Source organism: Rhopalosiphum padi, chromosome 2, assembly GCF_020882245.1.
Source record: "Rhopalosiphum padi isolate XX-2018 chromosome 2, ASM2088224v1, whole genome shotgun sequence".
Classification (NCBI taxonomy): Eukaryota; Metazoa; Arthropoda; class Insecta; order Hemiptera; family Aphididae; genus Rhopalosiphum; species Rhopalosiphum padi.
This window is the reverse complement of record NC_083598.1, coordinates 26,373,931-26,389,925: the sequence shown is the minus strand read 5'-3', so window position 1 is coordinate 26,389,925 and position 15,995 is coordinate 26,373,931. Positions and strand designations below refer to the sequence as shown.

At 27.3% G+C, this 15,995-nt stretch overlaps 1 protein-coding gene across 1 annotated transcript in view; it reads left to right on the top strand.

Moving 5' to 3' along the window:
• Positions 1-7,825: 7,825 nt before the first annotated feature.
• Positions 7,826-15,995, top strand: part of LOC132922485 (epidermal growth factor receptor) — a 77,665-nt gene continuing 69,495 nt past the window's right edge. The window contains exon 1 of the mRNA XM_060986043.1: positions 7,826-8,399. Within this exon, the coding sequence (XP_060842026.1) occupies positions 8,318-8,399 (82 nt within the window). The 5' untranslated portion in view covers positions 7,826-8,317. The remainder of the gene's footprint in view (positions 8,400-15,995) is intronic.

The window sequence follows — 15,995 nt, the reverse complement described above, 5'->3', positions numbered from 1 at the left end:
ATTATGATCACAAAAAATAATATTATATAATGAGTAATTAATAATTACTAATAACTATAAAAACACTATATAATAATGATTATGGGTTATAACATTATTCTTTTAAAATAAATAACACAATCAAATAATTTTAACAGCCAACAATAGGAAACAATAACGTATCTTTATGTTTATTCAATGTTGTAAATTAAATTCTATATACTTAATACTTTTTTTAAACCTACTTTAGTTGTGAAGTTTTATCTTTTCATAGTGAACACTTAACTCTCAAATTAACGTAGTATAATGTACATTATACAATATATTCACGGTGAGAGGTACCACTATAACTTACTATTTCTGCGATTGGATGACCTTGACTGAAAGAGGTTTTTGGATAATGAAAGGAAATACCAAAATACATATTTTCAGACAAATTTCAAATGTTTAACCCTTTTGGTATATGCTCATGCGCAATATAACTTTTTTTTTATAGATTTGGAAAACTTTTTATATAAAATGTAATTAAAAAATACTCTATCCGAATCTGTAAAAAAAAAATTATGTTGCCATTCAAAAAAAAAAATTGTATTGCGCATAGGCGTACCAAAAAGTACATTTGACGTTTGTCTGAAAATATTAAATAATATGTAATTTGGTACCATTTTCATTTCCTGAAAACCCCATTTCAGTACAAAGTTATTCAACTAAAATATTTTGTAGTGTCTGCGTGAACATACTGTATAACATACTAAACATTTAACACGTCTTTCATTTATATATATTATAAGAAATTGATAAATATTCAACCTTCCTATAAGAAATAAAAATCAAGTTTATATTGGCTTTATCTGAAGTACCTCCTATTCAGTATCAATTTACTATAGGTACTTTAATATAGTTAATCTAATAAGCATATAAATAATCCTACCTAATGTTAAATATTAATAATATCAAAAGATTTATGTATAATGTCATAATAAGACAAAAATATTGCTCATTAATCACTAATCAGCTATACGACAATAATATTAATTGTCAAATAAAAAATCCATGATAAACAAATCTTCTACATCGATACTATAATATAAACTCTAAAAGTACGGTTTACCTGCAGCGTCCAGACGCCGAGTCTAGCGCTTACTACCGGTCTGGTCATAGTAAGAGTTTAGATGATGCGGCGTCATGACGCTGTGTTGTTCCACTCTTTGACGCTGCAGGGAAACAGTACCTTAACATGGTCACATGGAAGCTAAAATCTAAAATTTAAAATTAAATTTTGAATGGTCTTACAACCTTCGCCTACTTACATAACATTATTTAATACAATTTTTTAATAATAAAATTGTTCATACATTTATCTTTCTATATTATATAAATATTTATGAGTAAGTTTAGCCAGTCGCGACCTATGAAAAAAATTTTGCGACCCATAGGTTGAGAAACACTGTACTAGAATATTGTTATAATGTAATAATGTTATTATTTATCAAAGGCTCGACGTTTATTATAACTTATTTAAATTTAAAATTTAATATACCTAACTACATGCTTTATTTTTGATATTTTGAACCAATCATTTATAAATTAAACACAATGAAACATTTCATGACGTTAAAAGAGGTGTTTTCGTCAGTCTTCCCATCGCAGCCTACTGACAGCTGAACATCAGGTAAATGGAGAACAGTAAACGTCCAGATGGGCAACTATACACTATTATTTACTCGTGAACATCAATTTTCGTCTCTTTTTTTTTTAGAAATTCAATATTATATTATATTGGTAGACGCAAATTCAAATAAATTCAATTCTGGATAGCAATATAATAGCATCTGACCTGTTATCTGTACGGTTTATACCTTTGTGTCTAGACAATTCAACAAATTATCGGTTTAACATAAAAATGTGTTTTGAAAATCTATTCTGCTATGAAATTAATAAGATTCCGCATAAAAACAACTACACAGTTATGGCATAATTGATTGTTTTAATTATCCTACTTTATTAAACTAAACATGATATTATGGATTTTTTTTAAATGTTTTGCGATTTCAAAAAATAAAGACTTGATCATATTAATTATTAATGATCAGCATTTCGATATTAAATCAATTTTAATGTTTCAAAATTATCAATAATAATATACTATTATGCATCCGTAACAATGCATCATACTCGTATCGTGCAGGTTGCTTAGTGCCTATACAAAAATAACGCCGCGTTAAATAGACATTACTAGCTTAGTTGTTACTTGTATTCGATAAACCGTCACAAAAATAATAAATTCTGCATTTTCTTAAGTGTTTACCTGATATACGCGATTTAAATACTTCGAAAATTGAACACACACTAATATTAATTTACTCATCAATACTCATTTTTTTCACCCATTACAAAAAACCTACAGTTATAAGTTAAAATCCCTTAGTAAAAAAAATATTGTCGAACGTTTGAGTAAATATTACATTTTTACGATAGTTAATAATTATAGCAAGTATCAAACAGTAAAATAATTAGATAACTTTTCACGCAACCTATACATTATATAGTATACATTTATGTTATTAATATATGTGTTTAGTATACAACTTGATACATAAAGAGTATAATTTTTAAATTTATACTCAGACCGTCATACTTAATGTTTCGACGCTGTCCTAAGCATATTATAATTTATGCAATTCATTAAAAATGATGTGGATATTTAACCTATTCAAAAAAGTGTAATATTATATCATGATTTTTACTTCCATTGGTGGCATAATATTTATGCTTGATGTTATAAAATTGTGGACATTAGATATTATCAGTAGCTTAATCCACGAGCAAAATAATTTTATACAAAACATATAATTTATTATAATATATTTTATGTACTAACTTTGTTGGTAAATTTTATTTAGATATTACTTTTACGTGATAATAATTTTACTAACTACTTTTAACGTATTACATTTATTTGAGTTGAATTTGATAAGAATGATGAGAAGAAAAATATTCGTGCTGTATTGTATTCGTTCGTATTGTATTTTTAATTATTGTAAGCTTTAATAAATTGTACATAGAACATTGTAAAATATATAAAAATATTTTATCTCTGTTTGAGCTATTTGTAGGCAATTGAAATTTTCGATTTTTTTTTATTGATAGTCATTGTATTAAATTTAAATAATTTAAGTGGTAGGTAAAAAAACACATTTATAGTATAATATATAATAGTACATACAATTTTATACATATATGAGCATTTAAAAATACACATAAATTATTTATAACAAGTTAATTATTTTAGGAACGAAAACTATTTATTAAATCAATAACCTATGCAAGCTGAATTTTGAAAAAAAACATGTAAGACCATATATTACATTTTAAGTATCGTTTTTCAGATTTTTTTATATCTTTGAAATCCGATGATACCTACTTTAAGGTTTGAGCTATAGAAGATATTCTAAAGAATAGCCATATGTGTTTAAAAAAAATAACAATGAAAGAAATTGGGATACGATGAATGAAGTCTATAATTTCTTATTAATCGTGGTATCGACGCAAGGGTAATACCTATTGATGATTTCGATCTTTATTCACTAACGATATTCGAGGTGTGTGGGAAGCATTAACTCGGATTCGATCAACACGATTATTTGGGTTTATAAAAACAAAACCGCTAGAACAATTTATCAAAAATTTCAATCTAAATAACGCATTCCATACACCATACATAAATGTTGTATTGTATCTACACATATACATTTTTTTAACATCAGCGCGGTTTTGATGATAATCCTAATTGAAAAAAAATGTAAAATTACCTTTTGTATGAGTTTTTTAAACATGAAGTATTATGAATACATATATATATTCTATAATAAGTATGAATAACACAATAAACGATGTTTTATAATAGTTTGAATAAGTACAAATATACCTATAGAGTTATTAATTTAAGATAATTTAAGTAGATTATTTACCTATATATACTATAAATATAAAATTGGTTATTATGAGTTAAGTTTTTTCCACGTATATGAATAAACATAATAGGTTTACTTATTATAACTTGTAAGTATTAAATTTACAGATTGTATATATTATTTAAAATTAAGTAAGGTATATTAAAGAACTAAAAGGTACTTACAAAACACAAAAATAACAAACATACATATTTTTATAATTTACTGTAATTTATATATTTCAATTTTTATTTTAGTATAAAAGATTATGCAAATGCTAAGATTGGTAAAAAATTATTTTAGATATTATTAAAAATGACTATGTTTTATTTTATTTTTCACAGACTATTATTTGAGTACAATATACTTAAATAAAGGTAGGCTATTCTTTTACTCATATGAATACTAGAACATATAATATAATGTATATAATACTTATATAGTTATGTGATTTTAAACTTTTTAATCAAATAATTTGCAATGAATAAGCATTTATATTCTACATAAATACATTGAAAGACTCGGACAGATTCTTAACGATATGGATAATAATTGTAAATTGAGAATATGTCAATTAGTGAAAAATAACTTTGTTAAATGCTTCAATACAAATGTATTGTCCTGTTATATAAATGCATTAATAAACTATTCTATATACAATATACAGATACATTATATATACACACAAACAACTACTTCGGGATTTTATATTCTATAGTTAATTATTGTCAATGACCAGAGAAAAATGTTATTATTAAGAAAACAGACAATAGTTACCAGAAAGAATTTCGGACACAAATAATATATAATATGTGCAATTATTATTTTACACGATATAATTTTGAATGATTTCCATTGTATTTTCAGATACCTGCTATAGTACTAATGTTCTATAATCTGTATAATTATACTTATTTTTTGTACGAATTAGTTAATCAAAAATATGTTTTTAGGAATCAAATATAATATTATATTCGTTTATGGTTAACATTATTGTTAACCATTGTATGGTTAAAAATGTTTCATAATATAATTCGTAATATTTCCAGTACAAATCAAAATGTACTATACAAATCATAATGGTATTATTGGTATTTTTCGTGCGTATATACTATAAAATATGTTTTTTGTATACACCATGTTGTATTTTAGATATAGACCTTTCTAACTGAAAATTATATAAGCTCAGGAATCAGGAGTACCACAATAATCGCCTATTCATATGACGTATAGTGTTAAATTTTACTTCATAACGAAAAGTATCATTTTTTTTTTATATATATATTATAACTGGATCAGATTATTTTGCACGCCACCCTGTGCCTAGTTGTACATATACCAGTGCTAAATAATAGACTAAAGAAATAAAGAATATGCATGGTGTCTCGTATAATATAATAAGGGTAAAATAACATAAAGGACGATCAAAACCGATTCGTACCGGTTGAGTTCATGAATGATGAATCAATATTCAATAGGAATAAGATTACCTATATAGATCGTGCACAACATGTAGTTTCTAAAAACATGAAGTTTTTTTTCCAAGACTTTATTGTCATTTTGAAGTAGAGGTATTTTGACACTCGATTAACCCCACCACAGTTCTTATATAGATACTCATAGTATATTATAATTATATAATATAGTAGTATTATTTTGTAAAATTAAATCATTAATGATATCTGAATGAAGTTTTTATAACATTAATTAATTAATTTTTTTTCATTATTATTTATATAGCGTGCATGGGTATTTAATATTATATAGTAAATACTCATTATATGAATCGTTATCACATATTCACATCATTCTATCTTCGACCAGAATAATTTAAGTCTTATTACCATAAACATATTCTATAAAAGACATAAACCGTTAAATTTATTGACTCAAACATTTTAATACATAATTTATAAAAATAATAATAATACATTTAATAAATAAATATATATATTACATACTTGAAGCCTTGAAGATTATTTCTCATAGTTGGAAAAAACTAATTTAAATAAACCACGTCATTACGTTAAAAATATTTTGTGTTTTGTCTGTTATTAACATCAAATAAGAATATTTTCATATACATACCCAAAAAAGATATATATTTATACTTCATTAAGTATAATAACTATGTGTTTTATTACAACTGAATTGATCAGTCTAAAATCTTCTGAGTGATCACTAAATTTAAAATTTATTGAACATTTACTATTTCATGATGGGACTAAAAAACAATTTAACGTCAACTATACCATTTAAAATTTAAATATATGTATTGACAAGTTGATATAAATATATTCATATGCTATAAGCGGTTGCATACAATATATAGGTATAGGTACATTTACAAAAATATACTATAGTATAGGTATGAAGTATGAATGTAAAATATTAAAATTTTTTTTCGTGAAATTTAAATAGTATGAAAGTATAAATATATTAACAGTGTTTATCACAAACAGGTGTGCTCATTTTTTTGGTAAATTATATATTCTTGAAAATATATTATATAGAGGTAGCGATTTACTAAAACATGAAAACCATTATAATTTATATAGTGTAACACAATTATTTTATTTAGGTATTTCTAGAATTTATCAAATCTGTCCAGTACCCATGGATATCTAATCATTTATTCTTATATAGGTATACAATATAAAAATTTATAAAATTTTGGTCCACTACTCCGCATATCTAAATCTAAACTTAAAATGCCTATAATTGAAAACTACCCGTCCAAATTTCCTTTGTTATGCATCGAAGTACTCAGAAAAATATTCTGCTTAGGAATACGCTATTAAAAATGCATGTTGTTTGATATTCAAAATTTAAAATAACTTAAAAATATATATTTTCTTAAAAACCGTTGTTTTTTATTGACTTCTAATTATGTAAGACAAATATTTTCAAAAACATTTATAATTTTTGAAATGATGAGTGTTGTTTGATAAAAGAATCACTCTGTATTTATAAAAAAGAGAGCATTTTTATGTATCAGTATTGTATTATTATTGTGACCGACAAAGTAAATGAATTGGATTTTTCTAAAATTAAAAGATATACTTATTGATATGTCGTATAGACGTATAGTCATATATGTAATGTATATTATAGGTAAAATATTGTAATTTGTGTATACTTCTCTACTGTTAAGTACCTTGGGACAATTATTACTTGTTTACTTCACCCCCGTGCACAAATACGACATTGGCGATACACCGGTAGCATAAAACACAATATTTGGTACCAATTACCTATATATGGCTATATACATACATACAATTATAATGTTAGGTAGATAGTAACTGCAGTACATTCGTAATACATACTACAGCACATTTGAGTTGTGTACACTCATACTTAATATTATGCGCATATAATAATATATAGAACCGCTGTGCACGATGTGAAAAATAATACCATATTTTGTTCGAAGATTCGTTTGCAAGAAATACGACACCGCGTTCTTGCGCGGCTACAATCGCGTAAAATAATGTAACGGTCGTGCTCGTTTGATAGTCGTCCGAAAGAGCTGAACATTAAAATAATAATAATATTTATACAATCATCGAAGTGGGTATAAAAAATATAAAGTAAGTCAGTAACTGAATAACAAAATATGTAATAATATATTATACCGCCTGCGAGCCGTAAAATCGCGCGTGCGTGCGCGTTTGCGCGCATAGGTACCGGAAAATTCGCACGCCGCCGCGCCCAGTCGAGACGCCGCCCCCCACCCACTAGCCGCACATGGACTCACTCGCGCCGGTAGATGGCGTGGCGTCCGGTGGCGAGGAGCGTGCATTGTCATACGGCCCGTATGACGCGGTTACCGGTTGCCACCGGAGAAATAATAATAATAATATTATCCGCGCACGCTGCCGCCGTGTGGTAGTACCAGACATCAGTACGGTATCGCTATTGCTGTGAGTGTAACGCCGTCGTCGCCGTCGTCGTCCTCTCTCGATCGGTATCAGTGCGCGTTTTTTGTTTTTTTCGTGTGCGATTCCCGTGTATTATTTTTAACATAGTTTCTTACTCCGTTCGTTCCGCGGATGTGCGGCATTGCGTCTTCCGGGTAAATAAAAATCGACTTCGATATTATCGTCTCTCGAGTCCCCACACACACCCATCGACCGACGGGACACCTGTTGTATAGTAGATAGTCGTCTTCTGATGATTTCTGATCCCGTGTCGACGCGATGTTAATTTCGTCGTCAACGGCGTCGAACCGGTCGCGGCTCTACTGTGCGGCCGAGTGACGAGCAGCAACGGGAAACCCGGTTGCGTGTATAAACGTGAAAGAAATAGCGCACGTCTTCCGTTTTCCGACCACCGTACGTGTGTCGTCGTCTTGTTCTCGGGTTCGAAGTGTCCGCGAAACGATGCCGGGCCTGCAGAGGTGGATTTTCGCGACGTTGCTGTTGACACACGCGGTGCTCGAAACCCATCAGGTGGAGGAACGAGGTGAGTGATGAATACGATGATTCGATAATTATGATATACTGTCTGTGTTATGTTCACTGCAAAAATATAATATATTTCTCACGATATTCACGATAATCCGATCTGCTGATCGACTATGCTGTTGTGTTAATTATTGCGTATTGTTGCGTATTATTCATACGGGGTGTTAAAATAAATTATATATAAATTATGCAGTATTGTAAGGTTTAAATTCTACCCCGTGTACAACGGGTGATGTACCACTGTCGACGATGTAATGACAACGGTTGGGTGGTCACGTGTCGGTGAAGTCTTCTTAACCGTAGTACGTCAAACGATCTTCGTGGAGGGTATATTTGTTATAGGTATAATGTAATATTATTATCATCAACATGAATCGAAATGGACATAATGAACAAATTAGAAGAGACAACTGAAAATCCTTTTTTTAAAGGGATTTAAACGGGAGAGACGGATAAGTCAATTGAACAACTTGTCATATTATTATTATTATTTTTTTTTTTTTACATCCACTTAGACGGATGCGATGTTTAAGTATTTGTGGCCTTGTGGGTTAGGTTGCAATGACTCCCTTCGGTCGGATTCATACGATATCTTTGCAGATAAAGCAGCGTACATTATCGTATAGATTAGGAGGCACCTTCTCTATTTGGTATTTACTATTATCAATAACGGGGTCAAACATTTGATATCTCGTAGTACATGGTATCATTTATTTGACTTGCTTGTTATGTCTTTTATTCTTTTTTATTGTCTATTGCATGCGTGTGATACGATACATTATTTCTCAATATCGAATAGATTATGATAGTTTTTTAAAAATATAAATTCTATGAATAACCACTTGACTCCGTAACTTAATGAGTAATAATAAAAAAGCAATCTTTTATTATTATTTTATAGACTTACAGTACTCACGAGTACAATATTTACATCTTTAACAATGAGAATGTGTTCACATACCTAATTAGGTACTGTATCGTTTACTTAAAATGTAAATCAGTTTTAAAATTTAAAATTTAAATATCGTGCTTGAAACTATTGAATTATTCATTTTTGATAAAACTTGTAATTCATAAAGGTACAATACAAATAATAACAATAACTGACAGATTAATTGACAATTAAAATTACATCCACTTTACGTCTTTACATATTTATTCACATTATTATAAACTACATTACTAAACACTAAACAGTAGCTTGTTTTTATTTTTGGTTTAACTACGTGATTAAATTGTTAAAATATACAACTATTCTAGGTACGTTGTTGTAAATAACTTCAGCAATAATATGAAATTTTATTTATTAGTATTGTTAGATATTTTAAAACAGGTAGGTATTAATATATTTGGTTTTAAAAGTTACTCAGTGAATTATTTAAATTCTTGAAGTAATAATAATATACTGTTTAAATTTTACACCAGTAGGTAAATGTATTGCAGTATTTAAAAATGCATTGATTACCTAGGATAAAAATCGAAAGATAAGTTAATGTTATCTATTAAGTTTATAAATTACAACTAACAATACCCCGATATAAATAATATACTATGAAGTAAATTAGTGTATAACTCAAATAGATATAATGTCATTATTGATTTTCAAAAACAATTAAATTGATAATTTTGTATAGGTTTATATCTACGTACAGCGTTTATAAATAAAGAAAAGTTATATTTAATAAGTTTGATATAATATTAAATATAAATAACTAATTATTATAAAGAATTATTTGATAAATAAAGAATTTGATTTATTTATAAAATTAATTTCCATCTTTGCTAAACAAATTCAGACATGCAACACGGCGATTATAACGATAAAACTTTTTTGATGTTAAGAAAAATGTCTTACATATTGTAGTATTATATGAAAATATTATACACAACTATTATGTTTATTTGTATACCTTTGTTCGCGAGGAATAATTAATAAACCGGTGGAAAATCTTTTTGTGAATTGTAGAATTCACATTTCTATTCAAAATATGACGTGTTCTCTCACTTATGGTCTTGTTTTATTCCGTTTCCTCGACGGACTCGACGTAGTCGTGTTGGTACACGCAAGACGAGTTTTTATTCATCGCAAATTTCGCCCTGTCTCGATAATATTCATAACTTACTTTAGGTCGTTTATGTTAATGCTAATGCAGGTCGTGGCTAAAGGCTAAAAAAATTTGCATTATTTGTCTTTCAGTGCACAATAATAAACGTGCTTTATTTTCAAGTGGTATTCTTAGAATGCTTAGGTGATATATAAATAATAATAATATTATTAAAAGCGTATAGTCGCCGCAACCGTATTGTATTGTATCGTCACAGCAAGAGGTCCAGTCGCCATACAATCCTTACATTATACGATCTATATTATTGTTAGCAGTTATCAGTATCGCAATCGTGTTTTGTTTACAATCATTTTCACTTTTAGAAAAACGAATCTTACAATGTGTAGACACTCTATAATAAAAACCAGGATATTGTTTGAAGAAAACCGTGTTTATAAAGGTTTTAGATAAGGTCTGAGATTAAGATTTAAATATTTCTTAAATACACGTATGTGTTGATTTACAATCATGTATGTTATTTTTTTTAAACTTGTTTTTATGTTTTATTAATTTTTTATTATAAGAATATAAGCTTTAAAATTTACCTACATATCTATAAAGCGCATAAAAGTATAAAATATATTATGTGCATATTCTAAACTAAAAAGTGCTAACCCTATGCTAAGTTCATAATATATGTTAGTTTCACGTTAGTGATAATAAATGTATAATTACAAATAAAAATTAAAATAATTATTTTCAAAGAAAAAAATTCAACAATCAAAAGTTTAAGTCATACATCATAATAGATAGTAGATATTACCCTTATGCATATCCTTTTTTTTAGTAATTTAATTAATTTTCTACGGGTGAAAATTGTAATTTACTTTTATTCTGTAAATTTATAAGGTTCGATTCTTATCAACATTTGATAAGTCAAAATGCATTTTGGTACTTTTTACCCAAATTAAAAATGAATATGTACATAACTACATAAAACAAAAATAAGCTACTTACGTTTAAAATTTGAATTTTTCTAATAAAAAAAATACTTATACCTAAAATACGTATCTAAATAAATAAATTTAAATTGAATGTCGTTCAACAAAAATATTTAGTGTTAGTCTAACTTAGGAAGTTAGGACACACTGTACATTTTTGTTGATTGTCTTGACTTTTAGTCATCAATCATAATTGAGTCTTATAAAAATAAATGTATTGAAACAACATGAGTACCTGTAGAACTCCCCAAAATGCCTTTCTAACAAATTATTTTAAGTTTTAATTTTTATTTTCATAACATATAATTTATTAAGTGTTTATTAAGTCTTAAATAGCTTATAATTTATTTTTTAATTATTATAAAGAGTAAACAAGACAAATATAAATGAAATAAATAATTTTCAACCGATAATCTATAATTTGGCCACAAACACTATTTCGGCGTCGCGTCAACTAGCTGGTATATTTCAATGCATCAATACATCATATTATTATATGCCCGCAGAATTTAATAGTACGATGACAGTTACAATCATTGTTCTCTTCGCTTACGTATCCTTCTTCTACGACGACGTTTCCGTGACCGTCGGCCCCTTTTGCTGAGTACGCGGTTCAGATACCACTCGGATCCTTTTCAAAAAATGTTAAGTAAAACCCGCTATTAAACCGTCAACGGTTTTAATTATTAGAACCGGATGGACGTCACGCACATCCGAGGTGTAAGATTACAGTTTATTTCCTCCATTCAGGGGGTGTTGATGAGAGGATGTAGATCCCTAGGAGGAAATGTGCACACGCAAGGGTTGCGGAAGGTGTACATATATCTTTTGTATAGATAATTTTATAATCATATTATATATACGGATTATCTTGTGAACGCCCGGATTAAGGGTTTGTACGTGATCCGGTTGGAAGTGTGCGTGTATGTTTTTTGAAAAGGTTTTTATATTTCCATAAGTGGCGCCCATAATGGGGTTGGTGGCCCCTCTTCCCGCTTTGAGACATGGACTTTATTAAGTATAGCGTTAAATGGGACTTTTTAATATTTAAAGATACAAATAATTAAACGCACCGTCAGATTTGTGCGCGTGTGTATAGTATCTATTCATCGTAATGTTTAATGAAATGCAAAAGATGCGTATAAAATATGAAAGGACATAAAATATCGGATTATACATTTGTGTAATATAACCTCTATAATATGGAGACTATACTTTTAATAAATCTCTATAGGTATACTTTCAAAAACAAAAGTAATTCATAAACTAAAATAAATGTATAATATGTACCTGTATTATCTATTTACATATTTTTTTAAGATATATTCAATGTATACCCCATATACAATAAGAATATGTATGTAATCAATGTAGTGCTTAATAAAAAAGGTCACTCATATAGTGGGTGACATATCATTTTTTTTATTTAGTATTTTTATTCTAATTTTTAATTGATTTATTAATTTATTTTAAATTGTCACACAGATTAACGGGAATTGTGATTTTTTTGTATTTAAAAATTAAATTATGTTTAAAAATATGTATCGAAAATAGTGTAATGAAATTTACCATTAAACATTATAAATTCGTTTAATTACTAACCAAAAGTTTAATACAGTTGAAAAAAAGTGAGCAAGCGATTGTTATCGCCACGATAAGTACTATATAAATATATTATTTATTCATAGATAAGGTTAATATATTATAGTCCTTGCTGCTCTAGTTAGTGATCTGTAATTTATTTCACATACATAATTTTCCTTAGTATCTGCAATAATAAATTATTTTTACATTTTTTTAGCAATTATGTAATATGGTGTTCTTATTTAGTTCAAGTGTTTCTTGTATTGATAATTACTAATTATAATAATTACCTATATGTCTAGCTATATGTTATAATTTAATTCATTTCTATAATACTTCTCGTATCTAGATTTAGCAGAGTCCATAACATACAATGATTAAATTAACAAAATTGAAATGTAATTCCTTAAATCAATAAAATGCATATTACTAACTTATTTAATCAAAACATTTTAATATTAAATCATTTTTTTCACGTTAGATACAATTTGTTGATATTTTTATAAAATTCATAATATTTTCAGTTTTACAAAGTTAAAATTGTATTTATAATATATTTTAAATTAAGTTATGAAACATTTTATACTTCTTAATGCTTATTAGTTATAGATAACTATAATGTCAACTACTATAAGACTGTAACCAATATGTATATATATATATATATATTGTACTGGTATCAAACAACCCAACTCACCAATGTACCACAAGGACAATAATCTTACAAAACTTTTGAAATTAAGTCAATTTAAATATTATGGCTTATGAATTGTGATATTTATTTACAGAATTATAAATATAACAATCTCATTGCCTTCAATAATCTATAGTATTATAATTGTTATTCAATAATAAATAAATGCATTATTAAATATATATATAATGTAAGGTTCATTGTGAACCGGTTAAGTTAATATTTGAATTACGCAAACTTGTTTACCCTATCAAATAATAATAAAAAAATGTTATTTATCATTCAATATTCACGGTTCAAATTACGTAGGTATGGTACACTGTATCACGTCTTTTTTATGTTCTAAGTTAGTTAAAATTATATTATAATCAAGTTCTCTGACCTCAGCTATGGATTAGGTAAATGTATAAGATCTAGACTTTTTTTTCGATTTCGGTTTAACTATCTTCATGATGATGTTGGTGTCAAATTTCGCCGAACTGTGAAAGAATAAAAAACATAACAACGGTCTTGTGAGCAACTGATTAAGGTCGATTAATACGACCCATTGGCGACATAATGTATGCTTGTTCTTTGTTGACGAATCAATTTTTTTCCCAACTTCGTATATCGAGATTAAAATTATGTCATTGATTTTTTTAAATTTTAAATAGCTTGGTATTAAACAAAACAAATCGATTTGCCAATTGTCTATTTTAAAAGATACGCCAATTTAAAAATACACATGGCTCATTATAAAAACAATTGAAACTAGTTCAGAAAAAAAATAATATATAATATTAACTAAAAATATTTTAGACGTCTAGGTATCATATGATACCTATATATTTCCTAACATGAATGTTTATAGTATAGTGTAATTATTTAATATGTACATAGCCTACGTATTATCACATTTTTAATAACATTTTTTTATACTGCTGTGTTTAATAATCTTGTTTTGTCTTGTAAATGTAACTTGTTATTGTAATTTATTTTAATCATAATAATAACTACGTTATTCATATAACAATTTATCATTTATTTATTATATACGATTATACTTAAACACCTACTAATTACAAATTGCATTTTTTAACTTAAATACTCGATATAATATAATGTACCTTAAAATACGCTTAAATAATTCAATAATATTATGTAATGACTAATGAATAATGACTTTCGTGATTGACGTTCTATATATAATTAATTTTGTCACAACAGTCCACTTTTGGAACCAATAAATTAGGATCATAAAAATTGAATGTTTACAACGTATTTAAGAGACTCGTGCAAGTGAGCATACCGATGTGGGGCCACTTGTCACGACTCATGAACTGAAGAAAAAAACAGGGTTAGGAACCACCTTATTTTAAAGTGGCGTGCCTCCGTATAAACGGCAACAGTAATAAACCAGAACCAATCGGTTTAATGACAGCGGCTGGTCAGAAAGGATGTGAATTCCTATACAGGCGCCCGACCCTCCCTATAATAACCATGTATCGGGTGCACTTCACGCGCAATCTTATATGGATAACGATTTCTAGTACCTGTAGATAATGCGTTGGCTTCCAACCGAGAAGGTATACTGACCGTTGGGTTGGGCAAAATCAATTTCTTCTATGTCGAACATTTATTACCAAACTATTGAATTATTTTCTTAGAATCCCTTTAAACTTCTCCTTTTGTCATGATTTCATAAGTAATAATAATAAATAATTCGAGTACAGTATGGTTGTCAAAATATATAATTGATATTTATTCCAAAAATCCATTATTATTTTGATGAAGTCACATTTTTTAAATATTTTATATACTTCTTAAATATCAATTTAATATCATATTACTTAGATTTATTGGTAGGTTTTAAAAAGGTAGCTTTCAATATGCATTGTTCATATTTATAAAAAAAAAGTTAAACATTGGTATAAAATATGAAAAATCAAAAAAATCCTATTCAAACATGAATTGAATTTTAAATGTATGGTATACATTATTAATAAATAATAATGTACTAGTTATTGCATTGGATGGTACCAATTTTAAACCATCATTTTTAACCACCACAAGATAGCAGTTCACAACTTTTTAATCTCTATTGACTCACATTAAAATATTTCTAAAAATATTAAATAAAATATAAAAGTATACTATTTTATTATTGTTAAGAATTATTTGTTAATAAAGTTGAATTTAGTTAAGACATTTAAAACGTTTTTATTATCTTTTCTATCTTTTAAATGGTTCTTTGCAATTGAATTTGCACTTAACGTATTTGTACTTACCAA